Here is a 17,326-nt window from a genome sequence, read left to right as displayed (position 1 = left end):
GCGTGAACCCAGGAGGCGGAGGTTGCAGTGAACCAAGATTGTGCCACTGCACTCCAGCCTGGGCAACAGAGCAAGACTCCATTGAAAGAAAAAGAAAGAAGAAAGAAAAGAAAGAAAGAAAGAAAGAAAGAAAGAAAGAAAGAAAGAAAGAAAGAAAGAAAGAAAGAAAGAAAGAAAGAAAGAAGAGCAAGACTCCATTGAAAGAAAAAGAAAGAAGAAAGAAAAGAAAGAAAGAAAGAAAGAAAGAAAGAAAGAAAGAAAGAAAGAAAGAAAGAAAGAAGGAAAGAAAGAAAGAAAGAAAGAAAGAAAGAGAGAAAGGGAGGGAGGGAGAAGGGAGGAGAGGGGAGCCAGTCCCCCAAACATAGAAGCGGGGATGTGCTTTGGGAGATAAGCCCACGCTGTGCCACACTCTGGAGCAGAAGTTATGCTGAATGAAATCTCCATCCAGCCCTGGAAGGCCACTGACAGACAATCAAACTTCAGGAAACTTCAAGTTTCTATCCCATACTCATTTATTGGCTCTCCTTAATTTTATTCCGTGTTTTTAAAGTATGAACAACTGGGCTGGCAGGAGGAGGGCCGGGATCTCAAGTCCTGGGGATACTGCAGGCTGACAATGACCTTGCATGCCTGGATCTGAACATCCTCCTCAGGGTGGATGACCAGAGCAAGTAGTCGGTCTGCTAGTCGTGACTCTTCCCCAAAGAGGGATTCATGCAGGGACTGTTCGTTGTAATGCCATTTCACCGTGCGGTAGTGCGGTGCGTTCCGGCCCTCACTCAGCCGCTCAGCAAACACCAGTACCTCATACAGGAGACTCCCTGGTTGTGTGGGCTGGAACAGGTTTAGGAAGTTGGAGTGAACCTGTGATGGGAATAGAGAAAAAATGGGAATAAACTCCTAGGCAAGTTATAAAATTCTTGTTCTTGTATATTCCTATCGCCTAAACTCCCAAACATGCCTAAATTTCAGACTCAAGTATGTAGTAATTTTTTAGTTTTTCTTTTATTATTATCCTCTAACTTAATTGCCTTGTGATAAAAAAAAAAGAGTGATATGATAATATTCATTCTGGAAAATTTGTTGAGACAAACTTTAAGGCTTAGTGTGTAACTTCTTAAATATTGTGTGTATGCTTGAGAGGACTGTGCATTTAATCCTTGTAGACTGTTCTGGGTATGTCTAATGGCTCAAGCTTATTTGTGTTATTCACTAAGAGTATATCCTCACTAGTTTTGGTTTTTTAAAAAAATCTGGCTGGGCGCGGTGGCTCAAGCCTGTAATCCCAGCACTTTGGGAGGCCGAGACGGGTGGATCACGAGGTCAGGAGACCGAGACCATCCTGGCTAACACAGTGAAACCCCGTCTCTACTAAAAAATACACAAAACTAGCCAGGCGAGGTGGCGGGCGCCTGTAGTCCCAGCTACTCGGGAGGCTGAGGCAGGAGAATGGCGTGAACCCGGGAGGCAGAGCTTGCAGTGAGCTGAGATCCGGCCACTGCACTCCAGCCTGGGCAAGAGAGCCAGACTCCGCCTCAAAAAAAAAAAAAAAAAAATCTATCAGTTGCTGCCAGAGTGGTAAAAATATTCCAAATCTCCCACTATAGTGATATATTTGTCAATTTCTCCTTTCAATTTTTGTCATATATATTTTGAGACTATGTTATTAGGTGCATACAAGTTTAGAGCTGCCCTACTGTTCTGGTGAACTGAACCACTGATTATCACAGAGTAACTTTTTCTATCCCTAATAAGGCTCTTTACCATAGTAATTTCCCCCCAATATTAAAATACCTACGTTAACTTTTGTTTTGTCTCCTGTGTCCCTAACTCTCAGAGTTCAGGAAACTCCTCAAGGGGGAATCCCGGCCAGGCGCAATGGTCCACGCCTGTAATCCCAGCACTTTGGGCGGATCATGAGGTCAGGAGATCGAGACCATCTTGGCTAACACAGTGAAACCCCATCTCTACTAAAAATACAAAAAATTAGCTGGGCGTGCTGGTGGGCGCCTGTAGTCCCAGCTACTCGGGAGGCTGAGGCAGGAGAATGGCGCAAACCTGGGAGGCGGAGCTTGCAGTGAGCTGAGATCGCGCCACTGCACTCCAGCCTGGGCGACAGAGTGAGACTCGGTCTCAAAAAAAAAAAAAAAAAGGGGGGGGAATCCCTCTCCCAACAAAATGGCATCTCCTTCTACTGCAGGGAACAGAACAGGGATGATTTTCAATACGTTTAGTGCAGAGGCAGGAAGATAACTAAAACAACTCATCGGGGTAAATCTGTCTGGAGATGCTATGATTCTTCCCTCCCCCTATACCTGAGTTGCCATTCATCAGCCCTTCTTCAATTTCTTTCTCACCTGGCAGTTGAGAATGTCATAGAGAAGATCATTCTTCTGTGCCAGGTAGCTCAGCAGTCGTACGGCTTGCACCTGAATAAAGGAAAGAGTAAAGCATGAGAAGGCAGGTGAGTCTGAGCCTAAGCAAGGAAGACATGAACCTCTGCTTCTCCCTCTAAGTGCTGTGCTAGGGCTGGTCAGCAAGGCAGGGCCTTGGCCATGGTCTTCAGGCACCTGTGCCAGGATGTAGTCTGACTGCAGGATCTCCATCAAGGCAGGCATCACCCGTCGCAGCTGTGGATGCACATAGTCGGGCAGCGGAAGGTTGTTGAGGAGTCTGAGGCCCGCAATGTGCAGTTCTGTGTCCCAGATGGTGGAGATCAGTTCGAGTACTTTGATGGAGTGTTCCTGGAGTGGGGGAGAACAAAAGGGCTTACTTTTACAGGTGATCACCACTATCCCAGTATCTGACTTTACTCTTCACTCTCCCCATGGATGTCCCCTGGGCCAAACCCAATAGACAATTCTCCCTAACTCTCAACATCATTTGACCCAGTGACCCACTCCCACACCTTGAAATTCTTTATTTGGCTTTTTTTTTTTTTTTTTTTTTACAGACTTCTTTCCTAGCTCTTCTGCCCAACCTCCTCTTTTCTACCTTCCTCATTCCTGTACTGGTATCATCCAGACTCACAGTGTTAAATACAATCCACATGCTAGTGATTCTCCCCTTTATGTCTCTAGCTCCAGCTATGTTGCCCCTCCCCTGAACTCCAGACTCATATATGCAGCTGCCAATTCCACTTTTCTCCCTGAATATCTAACAGAGCTCTCAGAGTTAACACGCTCCCCCATCCCCAGACCTGCTCCTTCTATAGCTTTCCCCATCTCAGCTATGGGTTACACTTTCCTTCCAGTGGCTCAGGCCAAAAACTGTTGGCATCAACTCCTTTCTTTCTATCACACTCCTTTTCCAATCCTTCAGAAAATCCTGTAGGCACTACCTTCAAAATCTATCAAAATTCAAGCCACTTCTCCTCACCCCAACTTCTACCGCCCTCTTTCAAGCCACTGGCATCTCACCGGGATTTCTGCAATAGCCTCCTGTCTCCCTGCTTCCATTCTGCATCTACTTTCAGAGCAGCTGACATGTTAGACATGTCACTCCTCTGCTCAAGAGCCCCCATTTCATTCAGTGTAAAAGCTAAAGTCCTTACAGTGGCATATGGTCCGATGTGATCTGCCCTGCTCTCCCTACTATTTCTTGGACTCCATCTTCTCTTCTCTCCCTCATGACCAAGGTTCCCATCACAATGGCCTCTTACCCCTTCTGTGAACATGCCAGGTACACACCTGTCTAGGGTGTTTGCATAGGCTGTGCTCTCTGCTTAGCACACTCTATCCCCAGAGACTCACAACTCACTCTCACACCTCCTTTAAGACTTCATTAAAATGTTACCTTCTCAGTAAGGCCTTCTCTAACCACCCCTCTCCCAGCCTTCCTTACCACCCCCCCACTGTTATTTTATTTTTCTCTATAGCACTGTCACTTGTAACACACATTTTCGTTTTTTAAATTTTGTTTTTTATTATTTATTTATTTTGAGGCAGTCTCACTCTGTTGCCCAGGCTGGAGTGCAGTGATGCCATCTCGGGTCACTGCAACCTCTGCCTTCCGAGTAGAAGCGATTCTCCTGCCTCAGCCTCCTGAGTAGCTGGGATTACAGGTGTGCACCACCGTGCTCAACTAATTTTTGTATTTTTTAGTAGAGACAGGGTTTCGCCATGTTGGCCAGGCTAGTCTTGGACTCCTGACCTCAGGTAATACGCCCACCTCGGTCTCCCAAAGTGCTGGGATTACAAGGCATGAGCCACTGCACCCGGCCTTTATTTTGAAATGATTATAAATTTACAGGAAGTTGCAAAAATAGTACAGCGAGGTCCCAGTGCTCTTCACCCAGTTCCCCTCTATGGTCATATCTTGCATTATAGTACAATTTCAAAACTAAGAAATTGGTGTTGGTGCAATATGTGTGCATAGTTCTATGTCATTTCAGAACATGCACATATTTGTGTAACCACAACGGCAGCCAACAGATTATCCCACCAGAACTGTCCCATTGCCACAAAGATCTCTCTCAAGAGACCCCTTTAGAGTCACTCCCACCTGCTCCCCCAGCCCAAAGCCCAGGCAACCACTTATGTTTTCCATCTCTATATATGACCTTTTAAATTTGAGGATGTTATATAAATGAAATCACACTTTATGTGATCATTTGAGATTGGCTTTTTTCACTCAGCATAATGCCCTTGAGAGCCATCCAAGTTGTTGTGCATATCAATATTACGTTTTTATTTTTATTACTAAGTAGCATTCCATGGTAATGGCTATACCAGTTTGTTTAACTATTCACCTATTGACAGACATTTTTGGTTGTTTCCAGTTTGGGTCTATTCCACATAAAACTGCTATCAACAATCATGTACTGGTTTTTGTGCAGATGTAAGTTTTCATTTCTCTAGGATAAATGCCCAAGAGTTCAACTGCTGGTTGGTAAATGTATGTTTAGTTCTGAAAGAAACTGCCAAACTATATTCCAGAGTGGCTGCTGTACCATTTTATATTCCCACCAGCAACATAGGAAAGATCCAGTTTTTCTATATCTTTGCCAGCATTTGGTATTGTCACTAATTTTGATTTTAGATCTTCTAATAGCTGCACAGTAATATCTCAGCGTGGTCTTCACTGCATTTCCCTAATGGCTGGTGATATTACACATGGTTTCATGTGCTTATTTGCCATCCATATATTCTCTTCAGTGAAATAACTGTTCATGTCTTTTGCCCATTTCCTAATTGGACTGCTTGTTTTAACATTCAGGGTTGTTTTTGTTTTTGTTTTTAGACGTAGTCTCACTCTGTCACCCAGGCTCTAATGCAGTAGCGTGATCTCAGTTCACTGCAACCTCCACCTCCTAGGTTCAAGTGATTCTCCTGTCTCAGTCCCCTGAGTAGCTGGGATTACAGGTGCCCACCATCACACCTGGCTAGTTTTTGTATTTTTAGTAGAGACAGGGTTTCACCATGCTGGCCAGGCTGGTCTCAAACCCCTGACCTCATGATACACCGTGCCCAGCCTAATATTCAGTTTTGAAAGGACTTGATATAATTTAGCTGAGTCCTTTATCAGATATGCGATTTTCAAATATACTCCCCCAGCCAGGCACGGTGGCTCAAACCTCTAATCCCAGCACTTTGGGAGGTCAAGGCAGGCGGATCATGAGGTCAAGAGACCAAGACCATCCTGGCCAACATGGTGAAACCCCATCTCTACTAAAAATACAAAAATTAGCCAGGCGTGGTGGTGCATGGCTGTAGTCCCAGCTACTCAGGAGGCTGAGGCAGGAGAATGGCGTGAACCCTGGAGGCGGAGGTTGCAGTGAGCCGAAATCACGCCACTGCACTCCAGCCTGGGTGACAGAGCAAGACTCCATCTTAAACAAACAAACAAACAAACAAACAACAAAAAAACAAATATACTCTCCCAGTCTGCAGCTTTTTCGTCCTCTTAACAGGATCTTTCATGGAGCAAATGTTTTTAATTTTAATAAAGTCCAATGTATTGATTTTCCTTTTATAGATCATGCTCTTGGTGTCATGAGCTCTTCACCAAGCCCAACATCCCAAAAGACTGTCTTCTCCCTTTTTTTTTTTTTTTTTTGAGATGGAATCTCACTCCCATCACACAGGCTGGAATGCAGTGTCGTGATCTCGGCTCACTGCAACCTCTACCTCCTGGGTTCAAGTGATTCTCCTTCCTCAGCCTCCTGAGTAGCTGGGATTACAGGCCTCCTGGATTCAAGATTTTCTTCTTGAAAACTACATCACCCCTACCCAGTCTCCTTTATCCACTCCCCAACTTTTAGTTTACTCCATGGCACTTACCACATGAAACACACTATATATTTTACTTATTTGTGTATTGCTTGCCTTGCCATGTTAGAATATAAATTCCACAAGCACAGGGATCTTCCCTGTTCTGTTTACTGCTTTCTCTCCTGTACTTAGAGAGCGTGTTGGCACAAAGTGTTCAATATTACATTTATTGAGTGAATAAAGGGATCTTGGGTCCTAGGATGCAAGATGTGTGCAGGATGCGGTAGCTCACGCCTTTAATCCCAGCACTTTGCGAGGCCGAGGCAGGCAGATCACCTGAGCTTGGGAGTTTGAGATCAGCCTGACCAACGTGGAGAAACCCTATCTCTACTACAAATACAAAAAATTAGCCGGGTGTGGTGGCGCATGCCTGTAATCCCAGCTACTTGGGAGGCTGAGGCAGGAGAATCGCTTGAATCCGGGAGGCAGAGGTTGTGGTGAGCCGAGATCGCGCCATTGCACTCCAGCCTGGGCAACAAGAGCGAAACTCCGTCTCAAAAAAAGGTAAGATGCTTAGACCTAGAGGTATTACCAAAGACAGGTAACCTCCCGAGCTGCACCTTTATGAGCCATGTAAGAAGCAAGCAAGAGTTCTGGAGTGGAAGTGAGCACTCCCATCAGTGCTCTTCCCTTCCCCTACCCCTCAAAAACCGTGGAGACCTGCGGGACAGGTGGGAGTCAGCAAGTCTGGGACAGGGTTTTAGAATGAGGGAACAGCAGCAGGGGAGCATGCATGAGGGCACAAAGCATGCATCGTACATTGCTGGGGTTAGGGCAAGGAGGTGCAGCCCATCGCCAATCATGCACTTTATGCTGAGAGCCTTGAGGCAGACCCAAAGGGCCTGATGGTCCAAGAGCCCCCTAGAGAGAGTGGGCTGATTTAGGGAATGGGGTGAGCTCCATTTTGGATATGTTGGGTTAGAGAACTTGGAGGGCATCTAAGTGGATATGCCTAGTAGCAGCTGGCCATGGGGAAGGCAGGGGAGCCCACAGGCTGCAGAGATCCAGAAGGGCACAGCTCGATGGAAATTTAGACCAAGGAGTAACTACTTTCACCTGAAAAGAAACCAGGGGTCAGGCCCTCAGGAAAAAGACACTGGAGAAAAGGAAGAAAGGGGCTCAGGCTGCCTGCATTAGAATTTCCTGGGGGATTTGTGAAAAAGTTCTCCTGTTGAACTGAACTCTCTGGGCATGCAGTCCCAAAATCTTTGGTTTTTTTTGTTTGTTTGTTTGTTTTTTGAGATGGAGTCTCGTTCTGTGGCCCAGGCTAGAGTGCAACGGTGCTATCTTGGCTCACTGCAAGCCTCCGTCTCCCGGGTTCAAGTGATTCTCCTGCCTCAGTCTCCTGGGTAGCTGGGATTACAGGCGCCCGCCACCACGCCTGGCTAATTTTTGTATTTTTAGTAGAGACAGTTTCACCACGTTGGCCAGGCTGGTCTCGAACTCCTGACCTCAGGTGATCTGCCCACCTCAGCCTCCCAAAGTGCTGGGATTACAGGCTTGAACCACCATGCCCAGCCAAAATATTTGCTTTTAACAAGCTCTCCAGGTGATTATAATATGCTTGAGAATCACAACCTGACCAGGCGTGGTGGCTCACACCTGCAATCCCAGCACTTTGCGAGGCTGAGGCGGGTGGATCACTTGAGCTCAGGAGTTTGAGACCAGCCTGAACATGGCAAAACCCCACCTCTACAAAAAGTACAAAAATTAGCCGGGTGTATTGATGCATGCCTGTAATCCCAGCTACTAGGGAGGTTGAGGTGGGAGGATCACTTGAGTCCTGGAGGTGGAGATTGCAGTGAGCCAAGATCGCACCACTGCACTTGAGAAGGCTGAGGGATAAGGCAGCAAGCAGAGATCTCTCCAGGTATATTTTTCTGTTTGTTTCTCAATCTGTTTTTATTCTTTTGTGTGTTTGCTTTTATTGATATATCATAGTTGTGCATATTTTGAGGATACATGTAGAGAAGTTTTTCCCCAAAAAAGTTTGATACCAAAAAGTAAAATGTGGATCACACACGGTGGCTCATATCTGTAATCCCAGCAGTTTGGGAGGCCCAGACAGGCAGATCACTTGAGGCCAGGAGTTTGAGACCAGCCCGGTCAACATGGTGAAACCCTGTCTTTACTAAAATACAAAAAAAATTAGCCAGGCGTGGTGGTGCACGCCTGTGATTCCAGCTACTCTGGAAGCTGAGGCACAAGAATTGCTTGAACCTGGGAGGCAGAGGTTGTAGTGAGCCAGGATCGTGCCACTGCACTCCAGCCTGGGCAACAGAGCAAGACTCTGTCTAAAAAAAAAAAAAAGTGAAATTATCAAATGTTAGTGAGGTTATGACACAATAGAAAACTCGTGCAGGGCTGGTGGGGTGAAAATGGATACCACCCTCCTGGAAAAGTTGGGCATACCCTTTGACCAAACCATTCCACTCCTGCGTACACACCCTGTAATCCTCTCAGGCACACAAGGGAAATGAACACAAGAACGTTCACAGCAAAACGTGAGTGTGACAAGCACCTGGAAACAATGCAAATGTCTACCAACGGGCAAGTGGCAGAGTGTCACGAAAGAGACTGCCGTAGAGCGGTGAAAGAGACCCAGGCGGGAGGATCCCTTGAGCCCAGGAGTTCAGGGCCAGCCTGAGAAACATAGTGAGGCCCCGTCTCTACAAAAAATACAAAAATTAGCCAGGCATGGTGGTGCACACCTATAATCGTAGCTACTAGTGGGGCTGAGGTGGAGGATTGCTTGAGCCCAGGAAGTCAAGGCTGCAGTGAGCCAACATCGCGCCACTGCACTCTAGCCTGAGCAACAGAATGAGACCTGCCTCAAAAAAAAAAAAAGAAGGAAGCAGAGCTGCCCAACCACAGAATAGAAACCATCTACTTGCATGTACATGAAGCTTAAAAACATACCAGACTATATTTTACCTCTTTATTATCTGCTGTGCCCTGCTAGAATGTGCAAGGATACATACATATATGGTAAAACTACAAAGAAAATTCGGAACTGCTAAACGAAATGCAGGGCAATGACTGCCTCTGGTGGGGGAGGCAGCTGAGATGTGGGAGGGGGCTGTGCTCTATTTCTTGGCCTGGGCATGTTCTGTTTTATTGTTATTCCTTCTACCGTACACATATACGATATTTGCGAGTTTTACGTATTTCATTTGTTTTTAATTTGGGAGAGATAGACTATTTGCCAGGAAGAGATGTGGAGGTCAAGGAAGAGGTTTTTTTGGTTTATGCTTTGTAAGATGGGAGGGGTCGGAGCCTACTGTGTGCTGACGGGGAGCATAAGCAATCAGAGAGGCCCTTAAGGAAGGGGTGGGAGGCAGGATTGAGACTATCACTGGCCAGAGACCAGGAGAAAGCCATTTTTTCATGGCAGCAGCAGGAAAGCAGGGAGGATGGGTGTGGATACTATAAGTTTGGGGGTATAATAGCAGGGAAAGGGGGAAGTGACATGTGGTATTTTACATTTTCTCTATGGAGAAATGGAGAAGGTATCTGTGGCCCTGACAACCTCCGATTAACACAGCCACAGGGGATGGAGTATAAAAAATACATCTGATCTTTGTCCCTAGTTCCAGGAACAGAGCTCCTGAAACCTTTGGAATTTCCTGAGTGACAGCAGTGTCCTTTGTTACTGCAAACCAACCCTTTTTGGTCACAACAGAGCTTATGCTAATGAAGTGACTCCAGGCAGGGCCCTTGGATAGCTTCTGGTTACCAGAAAGACCAAGGCATGATTAGAAGGTTGGGATTTTCAGCTTCGCTCCCAACTTCTGGGGAAGGGTGAGCAGCTGGACATGATTTAATTCATCAAGACTACATAATAAAAACCTCTAATAAATGGAGTTCAAAGAGCTTCCTGGTTGTTGAACACGTGGAGGTACTGGGAACAGCAGGGCGCTCCTGAAGTGGGCCTGTGGCAGGCCTCCATAACAACTGTTTCAGTGCTGACTGCGTGGTTAAGTTAAATGTTAAAAGCCAGTGCCCTTACACAAAGGCTGGGATGTAACAAAAGCCCACCAAGAGTTTTGCTTAGGCTTTTCCTGGGCCTTAAAGCATGACAAAATAACGAAGGAATTCTTAATGGGACCCATTCAGGATTAAACAAGCTTTACTGGGGGTCTGAGGAAGCTCCCCAGGCCTCCACAAACAAGTTTATTGGGGTCTGAAGGAATTCCTCAAAACTCCTTGATTTAGCAGGAAACAAAATAAGGGTAATCATCTCAGCACCTGGACCCATTTAGATTAAGTACATTTACTGAGGCTTCAGAGGAAGGTCTTCAGGACTCAGACCTTAGTTATAGATTAAAATAAATTAATCACTTATGTCTTTTGATGAATGCACACTTACACATAGACATATAGCTTAGAAGGTATACAAGCTCTAAAAAACTTTGTAATTTTGAGTTGGTCTGGCGATAATGTCCAGGCCTTCTCCCTGTAACCGGTTACAGAAATAAAAACTCTCTTCCTCCCCAGTTCATCTGCATCTCGTTATTGGGCCACGAGCAATAGCAGCCCGACCCTCAGTTTGGTCTGGGAACAGGCCTGGAAGCTCCATGCCCTGACACGCTGCCCTATGTGTCTCCTCCATTTGGCTGTTCCTGAGTTGTGTCCTTTATTGAAAAACAGTAGCAGTAAGTAAAGTACTTTCCTGAGTTCTGGGAGCCATTTTAGCAAATTACTAAATCTAAAAAGGGAGTTGTGGGAACCCCCGAATTCATAGCGGGCCAATCGGAAGTCAGACCTATGACTGGTACCTGAAGTTGGGGGGAAGTCTTGGCGGACTCAGCACTTAACCTGTGAGGTCTGCCCTAACTATGGATAGTGTCTGAACTGAATTGGATTGTTGAACACCCAGCCAGTGTTGGGAATTGGTTGGTGTCAGAAAAACGTGGCAGTGGCAGTAGCAGGGAGCTTGTGGGGTAGCGGGGGTCCTTCTATTTGGGGTTGAGAGATACCACTAGTGCCTCAATTCAGTTTCATCCTGAAATTCAAAGGCCTTCATGACCCTGCTGGGAATCTGACCACCGTTTTCCCACTTATTTCTGGGTTACAAATTCACACCCAAACAAACTTCTGGAACATGCCCATTTATCCTATGGCAATTAAAGGACTTAAGGACTATAGGCATCCTGCATGCCCCACCACTCATCCCTAGGCTCACCTGGATTTTAAGCCTGAATTTTCTGATGCCAGAGAAAGCTTTAAGTGTATTCAGAGCTTGGGTTTTGACACTGTTGTCCTTGTCATCCAGCATGTAGCCCAGCAACACGATGTCATCCGTAGTACAAGCAGAGGCCTGGAGTATGTGGGGAGAGATGGAAGAGGCAGGAGAAGCGGGTGTTCTGGGCCCACTGACCCCCACGTCACCAAGATCCCTCAGCACACCCCTCCCACTATCAGCCAGAGAGAGGTCCCAGGATACAGTCTGGCCATTCCAGGGGCAGGGATCGGCCGTAACCCCCAGGGGCCGGGCCGGCTAGGGGGGACCTCCTACTTCCCTTCCCTCACCTCAGCCTCCAGCAAGTACACACAGCGAGTGATACTGTGCAGGATCATGCTCTTGGCGTACTCATCCTGTTTGCACTCCAAAGAGTTGAGGAGCCTCCGGAGCTCACCTGAGTCCCGCCCATGCCGCTCTCGTTCGACTGCCAGGCCTAGACAGCCACCCCAGCCCAGTTCAGGCTGTGGACTCAGAAGTGATGAAAGAATGGGGTTGGGAAGTGGGGTACAGGGACCTGGGGACAAGGCTGTCTTGCCTTTTCTTTCTTTTTTTTTTTTTTTTTTGAGACGGAGTCTCACTCCATCACCCAGGCTGGAGTACAGTGGCGCGATCTCGGCTCACTGCAAGCTCTGCCTCCTGGGTTCATGCCATTCTCCTGCCTCAGCCTCCTGAGTAGCTGGGACTTCAAGTGCCCGCCACCATGCCCAGCTAATTTTTTTGTATTTTTTAGTAGAGATGGGGTTTCACTGTGTTAGCCAGGATGGTCTCGAGCTCCTGGTCTCAAGCTCCTGACCTCATGATTCGCCCACCTCAGCCTCCAAAAGTGCTGGGATTACAGGCATGAGACACCGCGCTCGGCCTTGCCTTGCCTTGCCTTGCCTTTTCGGAGAAGCCTTCTCACCATATGCAGGACCACCATGTACAGTTGAACGAATGTTTACTGCACAAGGGCACCCTATCTAATATGGTATTGTCCATAATGTACCATCATAGATTTGTCCATTTACTCTAACAACTGTCTGGCATATGGCGGTAACAAGTAGTATTTTTATCATAACCAGTATATGGCAATGATATTCCAGCAGATGGCAATAAAGAGTCTTGCAGAAGGGGCTCATTTTCCTACTCTGCACAAAAGAACATGTGGACTAGTGGAAGCTGTGGGCATATAGTAAGTCCTTCAATTTTCCCTTTCCTTAAAGCCTCAAGTTCCTGGGGCAGAAAATGCAGGGAGCTGCTGACACCAAGTTTCCGAGAAGTGGAATCCTGCGAGCCAGAGGAAATGTAGCATTTGGAGACCTGCCAGATGAGTCTGAGGATCCACTTGAGTGAGATCCAGGGACCCTGAGCTAGCATCTCTAGCAGGGCCTTGCCTAGGGCGCTGCAGGGTGGGCTTGAGGAAGGTGGAGAAGAGAAAGACAAAGGAAAGAGGAACTTGGAGGCGTCACCTTTGGGCCCTCCCACAGCAGAGGCCTCGGGAGCAGGTGCCTCCTGGGGCAGAGCCCTCTCCCCAGGGCCCGGACACTCACGGGCAATGCAGATGGGTGAGTTGGTACAGAGGGGCGGTGTGCATTTTATGCCGGCCTTGATGGCCTTGTAGAGCAGGTAGATCGCCCCGGCGCCTGTGGCCAGGCTCACTACACTTTTGCGGATGTCCAGTTGCCCCAGGTATTGGGGGATGCTCTTGCCCATGACTTCAGTGTTGCCCTGGGCCTGGGTGAGAGCTAGGCCCAAGGCACCTATGGGGGGCCTTCCGGAACCAGAACTCTGGCAGGGTCAGGAACCAGGGTACCAGAATTGGAACCCAGGCAACAAAGGAAACTGGGGAGATGATGGGATGGAGGGTAGTGGTCAGGAAAAGGGGCAGCCAGGGGTGCTTGAGAACAGATGGGGCCAGTCACAGTGGCCCACACCTGTAATCCCAGCACTTTGGGAGGCCGAGGTGGGTGGATCACTTGAGGTCAGGAGTTCGAGACCAGCCTGGCCAATATGGTGAAACCTTATCTCTACTAAAAATACAAAAAAATTAGCCAGGCGTCATGGCATACACATGTAATCCCAGCTACTCAGGGGACTGAGGCAGGAGAATCACTTGAGCCTGGGAGGTTGAGGTTGCAGTGAGCTGACACGCCACTGTACTCCAGCCTAAGCAACAGAGCAAGACTTCATTTCAAAAAAAGAGAGAAGATTCTGCTTTAGAGACCACAGGAGATGAAACATAAGACAGAAGGGGAATAAAAGGGGAGAGGGCAGAAGGGTCCTTCACATCCCCTCTTCTTTAAGGTAGGGCCCCAGTAGGTAGTGCCAGAGGCTGCCCTTCTGCCATTAGAGGGCAGCAGAGGTCCATTTCTGGGCTGAGCCCTTAGGGCATTTCTGGGAGGGGTGTTTGGGGTATGCCTATTGATAACCCTGTTCCTTTTCTTTCCAGGCCTTCCCATCTGTGATCGCTCCACCCTAGATCTACCCCTGGGCCTTAGGGTGTTTCTTCAGGTAGGGTTCCCTCCCTGCATCAGAGGATGAAAAGGAGGGGAGCATCTTAGAAAGCATGCACAGACTCTGAGGCAAATCCACCCTTTTCCAGCATCTGCGCATGGCCCTAAAGTTTACCTGTTTGATAAAAAGCTCTTGAGGACAGCAACCTTTGCATCTCCAGCATAGAATCTTGTACTTAGCAGGTGGTTTAAGTCATGTTCTACCATTCTTTAAAGACTTGGGGGCAGAACAATGACAGCGTCTAGTAACTGGGGCTCCAGACCCATCTAACCAGAGTGACCTTGGAGGAGAAAGGATTGCCTTTGCCTTAGTCTGTTTCTGCATTTGTAACCTAAAGGGATTCAGATTTACCATTGTAAAACTCAAAGATTAAAATGTGAGTAAGTCTGTGCCTTTCAGCAAAATCTGGAAGTACCAACTCTCAGCCTCCCCAGAGGTACAATGAGGCTGGAGTCAGAAGATGCCACCACCCCAGAAGATGTGAGCCTACCTGTGGAGGCCTTGATCCCCACCACTAGGATGGGGCAGGTGAGACCAGACCCTTCCCTCTTCCCCACCATGGTCTCCCTACACCCTCTGACCCCACTCTCTGTCACAGAACAGGCAAGTGGCCAGCTCCAAACTAGGGTGACGCCCACAGCCAGTGCTGAGCATGCTGCACCAGAACAGGTGTTCACCCACCTGGCCCTGAGCCCTTTTTTGGGAGAACTGGGACAGAAGGCTCTGAGTCCTGGGCTGCACCCAGGATGGAAGGAGGTAGGGAAACAGGCAAACAGCATATCCGATGATGCTGTGGCCAACCAGGCCTGCCCACTCAGAGCCTTGGCCCAGTACACCCTAGGCGGCAGGCGGGGAACAAGCAACACTCCTGGGTGGCCATTCTCTTCCCATCCTCATGCCTCCTCAAGGGTCATTCCTGGCACTCTACTCAGCCCCAAGGTGGATGACTGCATGAACTCCCTGCGGTGAGGGGTGAGTAGAAGCCCACGAAGCCCCCCTACTGCTATGCAACCCCATCGCATCTCCACTGAACTCTGGGCAGAAAACGGCTGCCTGATGGGAGCTGTCATTTAGTTCCAAGACTACTTTGGTGGATCTGAGAATAAATTCTTCAAGGCAATGTCCTTGCTCTGCCCTTCTCCAGGGTGGGACCCAGAGTTACTGGCCCCTCCATCCCATGGAGCTGATTCTGCAACCCTCACTTCCTAAGCACATTGTAAGGCTCACCTGTTCTTTAAAGACCTGCAAAAAGTGTTCTTTCTTGGCTGCAACCTAACTCCCTCCTGCCACACCTAAGGCCCATTTCTTCTGGTTCTGCCCTCAAATGATTCAGAGAGATTAGAGGCAGAGTCATTCCTAGAGTGACATTTTTACTAGTCTACAGTACAACAAAAAAGTAAAGACAGTGGAATATCTATTTGTTGGCATAAAGTCCATTGACCATCTTTTCTTGGGAATAATTGTTTTCCTTCTTTTTTTTTTTTTTTCTTTTTTGAGACGGGGTCTCACTCTCTCACCCAGGTTGGAGCTCAGTGGTGTGATATTGGTTCACTGCAACCTCTGCCTCCCAGACTCAAGCAATCCTCTCGCCTCAGCCTCCCAAGTAGCTGGGAATACGGGCATGCGCCACCACACCGGGCTAATTTTTTTGTATTTTTGGTAGAGACAGGGTTTTGCCATGTTGCCCAGTCTGGTCTCGAACACCTGAGCTCAGGCAATCCATCCGCCTTGGCCTCCCAAAGTGCTGGAATTACAGGCATGAGCCACCGTGCCTGGCTGGGACTAACAGATTCAGATAATGTCATTCCTATTTTGAGAATTAAAATGTATTTATTAGGTCAGGCGTGGTGGCTCACACTTGTAGTCTCAGCACTTTGGGAGGCTGAGGTGAGTGGATCTCTTGAGCCCAGGAGTTTCAAGCCTGGCCTGGGCTCAAGCAAAACCCCCCCTCTACAAAAAATACAAAAATTAGTTCAGCATGGTGGTGCATGCCTGTAGTCCCAGCTACTCTGGAGGCTGAGGCGGTAGGACTGCCTGAACCTGGGAGGCAGAGGTTGCAGTGAGCTGAGATCACGCTACTGCACTCCAGCCTGGGTGACAGAGCCAGACCCTGTCTCAAAAAAACAGAAGTATTTTCTTTAATGATGGTGATAATAGATGGTAGGTACGTTCTGCATGCTCTTAGGGAGCATAAATTAAAAGCTGCAGCTCTTTATGGGAAGCTGGCTTTCACTTGTTTTCTTGCTTTTTCTGTCAAATCCAGAAATCTGGAACCACTGGTTAAAGAGAAGCCTGAGAGCCAAAATACACACAGCCAGCTGTGAGTTACTTACCTGCCTTACCCAGGAAAAGGACATGGGCTGCTCAAGCACACACCTCTTTGCCATCTATGCCAGCATTTTTACCTTCACGGCCGATGTTCTCATCACGTTAAGTACATTTGAGTTTAGTAAATAAGTACGGGTTCTAGCCAGGGTTCAAAACCAGTTCAGGGCAGGGCGCGGTGGCTCACGCCTGTAATCCCAGCACTTTGGGAGTTGGAGACAGGCAGATCACAAGGTCAGAGTGGCCAGCCTGGCCAACATGGGGAAACCCCGTCTCTACTAAAAAATACAAAAATTAGCTGGTGATGTGCACCTGTAATCCCAGCTACTCAGGAGGCTGAGGCAGAACTGCTTGAACCCAGGAGGCGGAGGTTGCAGTGAATCGAGATCGCACCACTGCACTCCATCCTGGCAACAGAGGGAGACTCCGTCTCAAAACAAACCAGTTTAGTCGCGGATTTAGCTTTGTGGTTTCCTTGTGCCTCATTTTCCCCACCTGTAAAATAGAAACAATAAGACTTACTTCATGGGATTGTGAGGATTAAGTAAAGCACTTGGAACAGTGCCCAGCACACAGAGCTCAACAAATGTTGACTATAATCCTAATTATCTCCGCAGGTTTCACCTGCACAACATGTGGGGTGTGGGCAGGCAGTGAGAACACAGATGGTAGTCCTCAATGCATCCCAGCCTGAAAAGCACATGAGTCAGCCCTTCCTTCCACTTACCCACTACCTCTCACGCTAGTCGTTGTCTTTTTTTTTTTTTTTTTTTTTTTGAGACGAGTCTGGCTCTGTCTCCCCGGTTGCAGTGCAGTGGCGCCATCTCGGCTCACTGCAAACTCCGCCTCCCAGGTTCGAGCAATTCTTGTGCCTCAGCTTGCCGAGTAGCTGGAACTACAGGCGCGCACCACCGCGCCTGGTTAATTTTTGTATTTTTAGTGGATTGGATTTCACCATTTCGGCCAGGCTGGTCTCGAACTCCTGCTCTCA

The 17,326-nt window shown here is 47.8% G+C and overlaps 1 protein-coding gene across 1 annotated transcript; it reads right to left on the bottom strand.

Annotated features, from left to right (window-relative positions):
• Positions 1-494: 494 nt before the first annotated feature.
• On the bottom strand, positions 495-17,095 carry ARMC12 (armadillo repeat containing 12). The gene is made up of 6 exons (XM_007972826.3): positions 12,966-17,095; positions 11,805-11,950; positions 11,458-11,592; positions 2,571-2,744; positions 2,358-2,429; positions 495-864 (listed from the first exon to the last, which is right to left on the bottom strand). The coding sequence occupies exons 1-6, from the start codon at positions 13,207-13,209 to the stop codon at positions 532-534; spliced, it is 1,104 nt and encodes a 367-aa protein (XP_007971017.1). The 5' UTR covers positions 13,210-17,095; the 3' UTR covers positions 495-531.
• Between the last annotated feature and the right edge of the window lie 231 nt (positions 17,096-17,326).

Source organism: Chlorocebus sabaeus, chromosome 17 (assembly GCF_047675955.1).
Source record: "Chlorocebus sabaeus isolate Y175 chromosome 17, mChlSab1.0.hap1, whole genome shotgun sequence".
NCBI lineage: Eukaryota > Metazoa > Chordata > Mammalia > Primates > Cercopithecidae > Chlorocebus > Chlorocebus sabaeus.
Note: the sequence above shows the minus strand (reverse complement) of the source record. Positions and strands in the feature narration are given on the sequence as shown.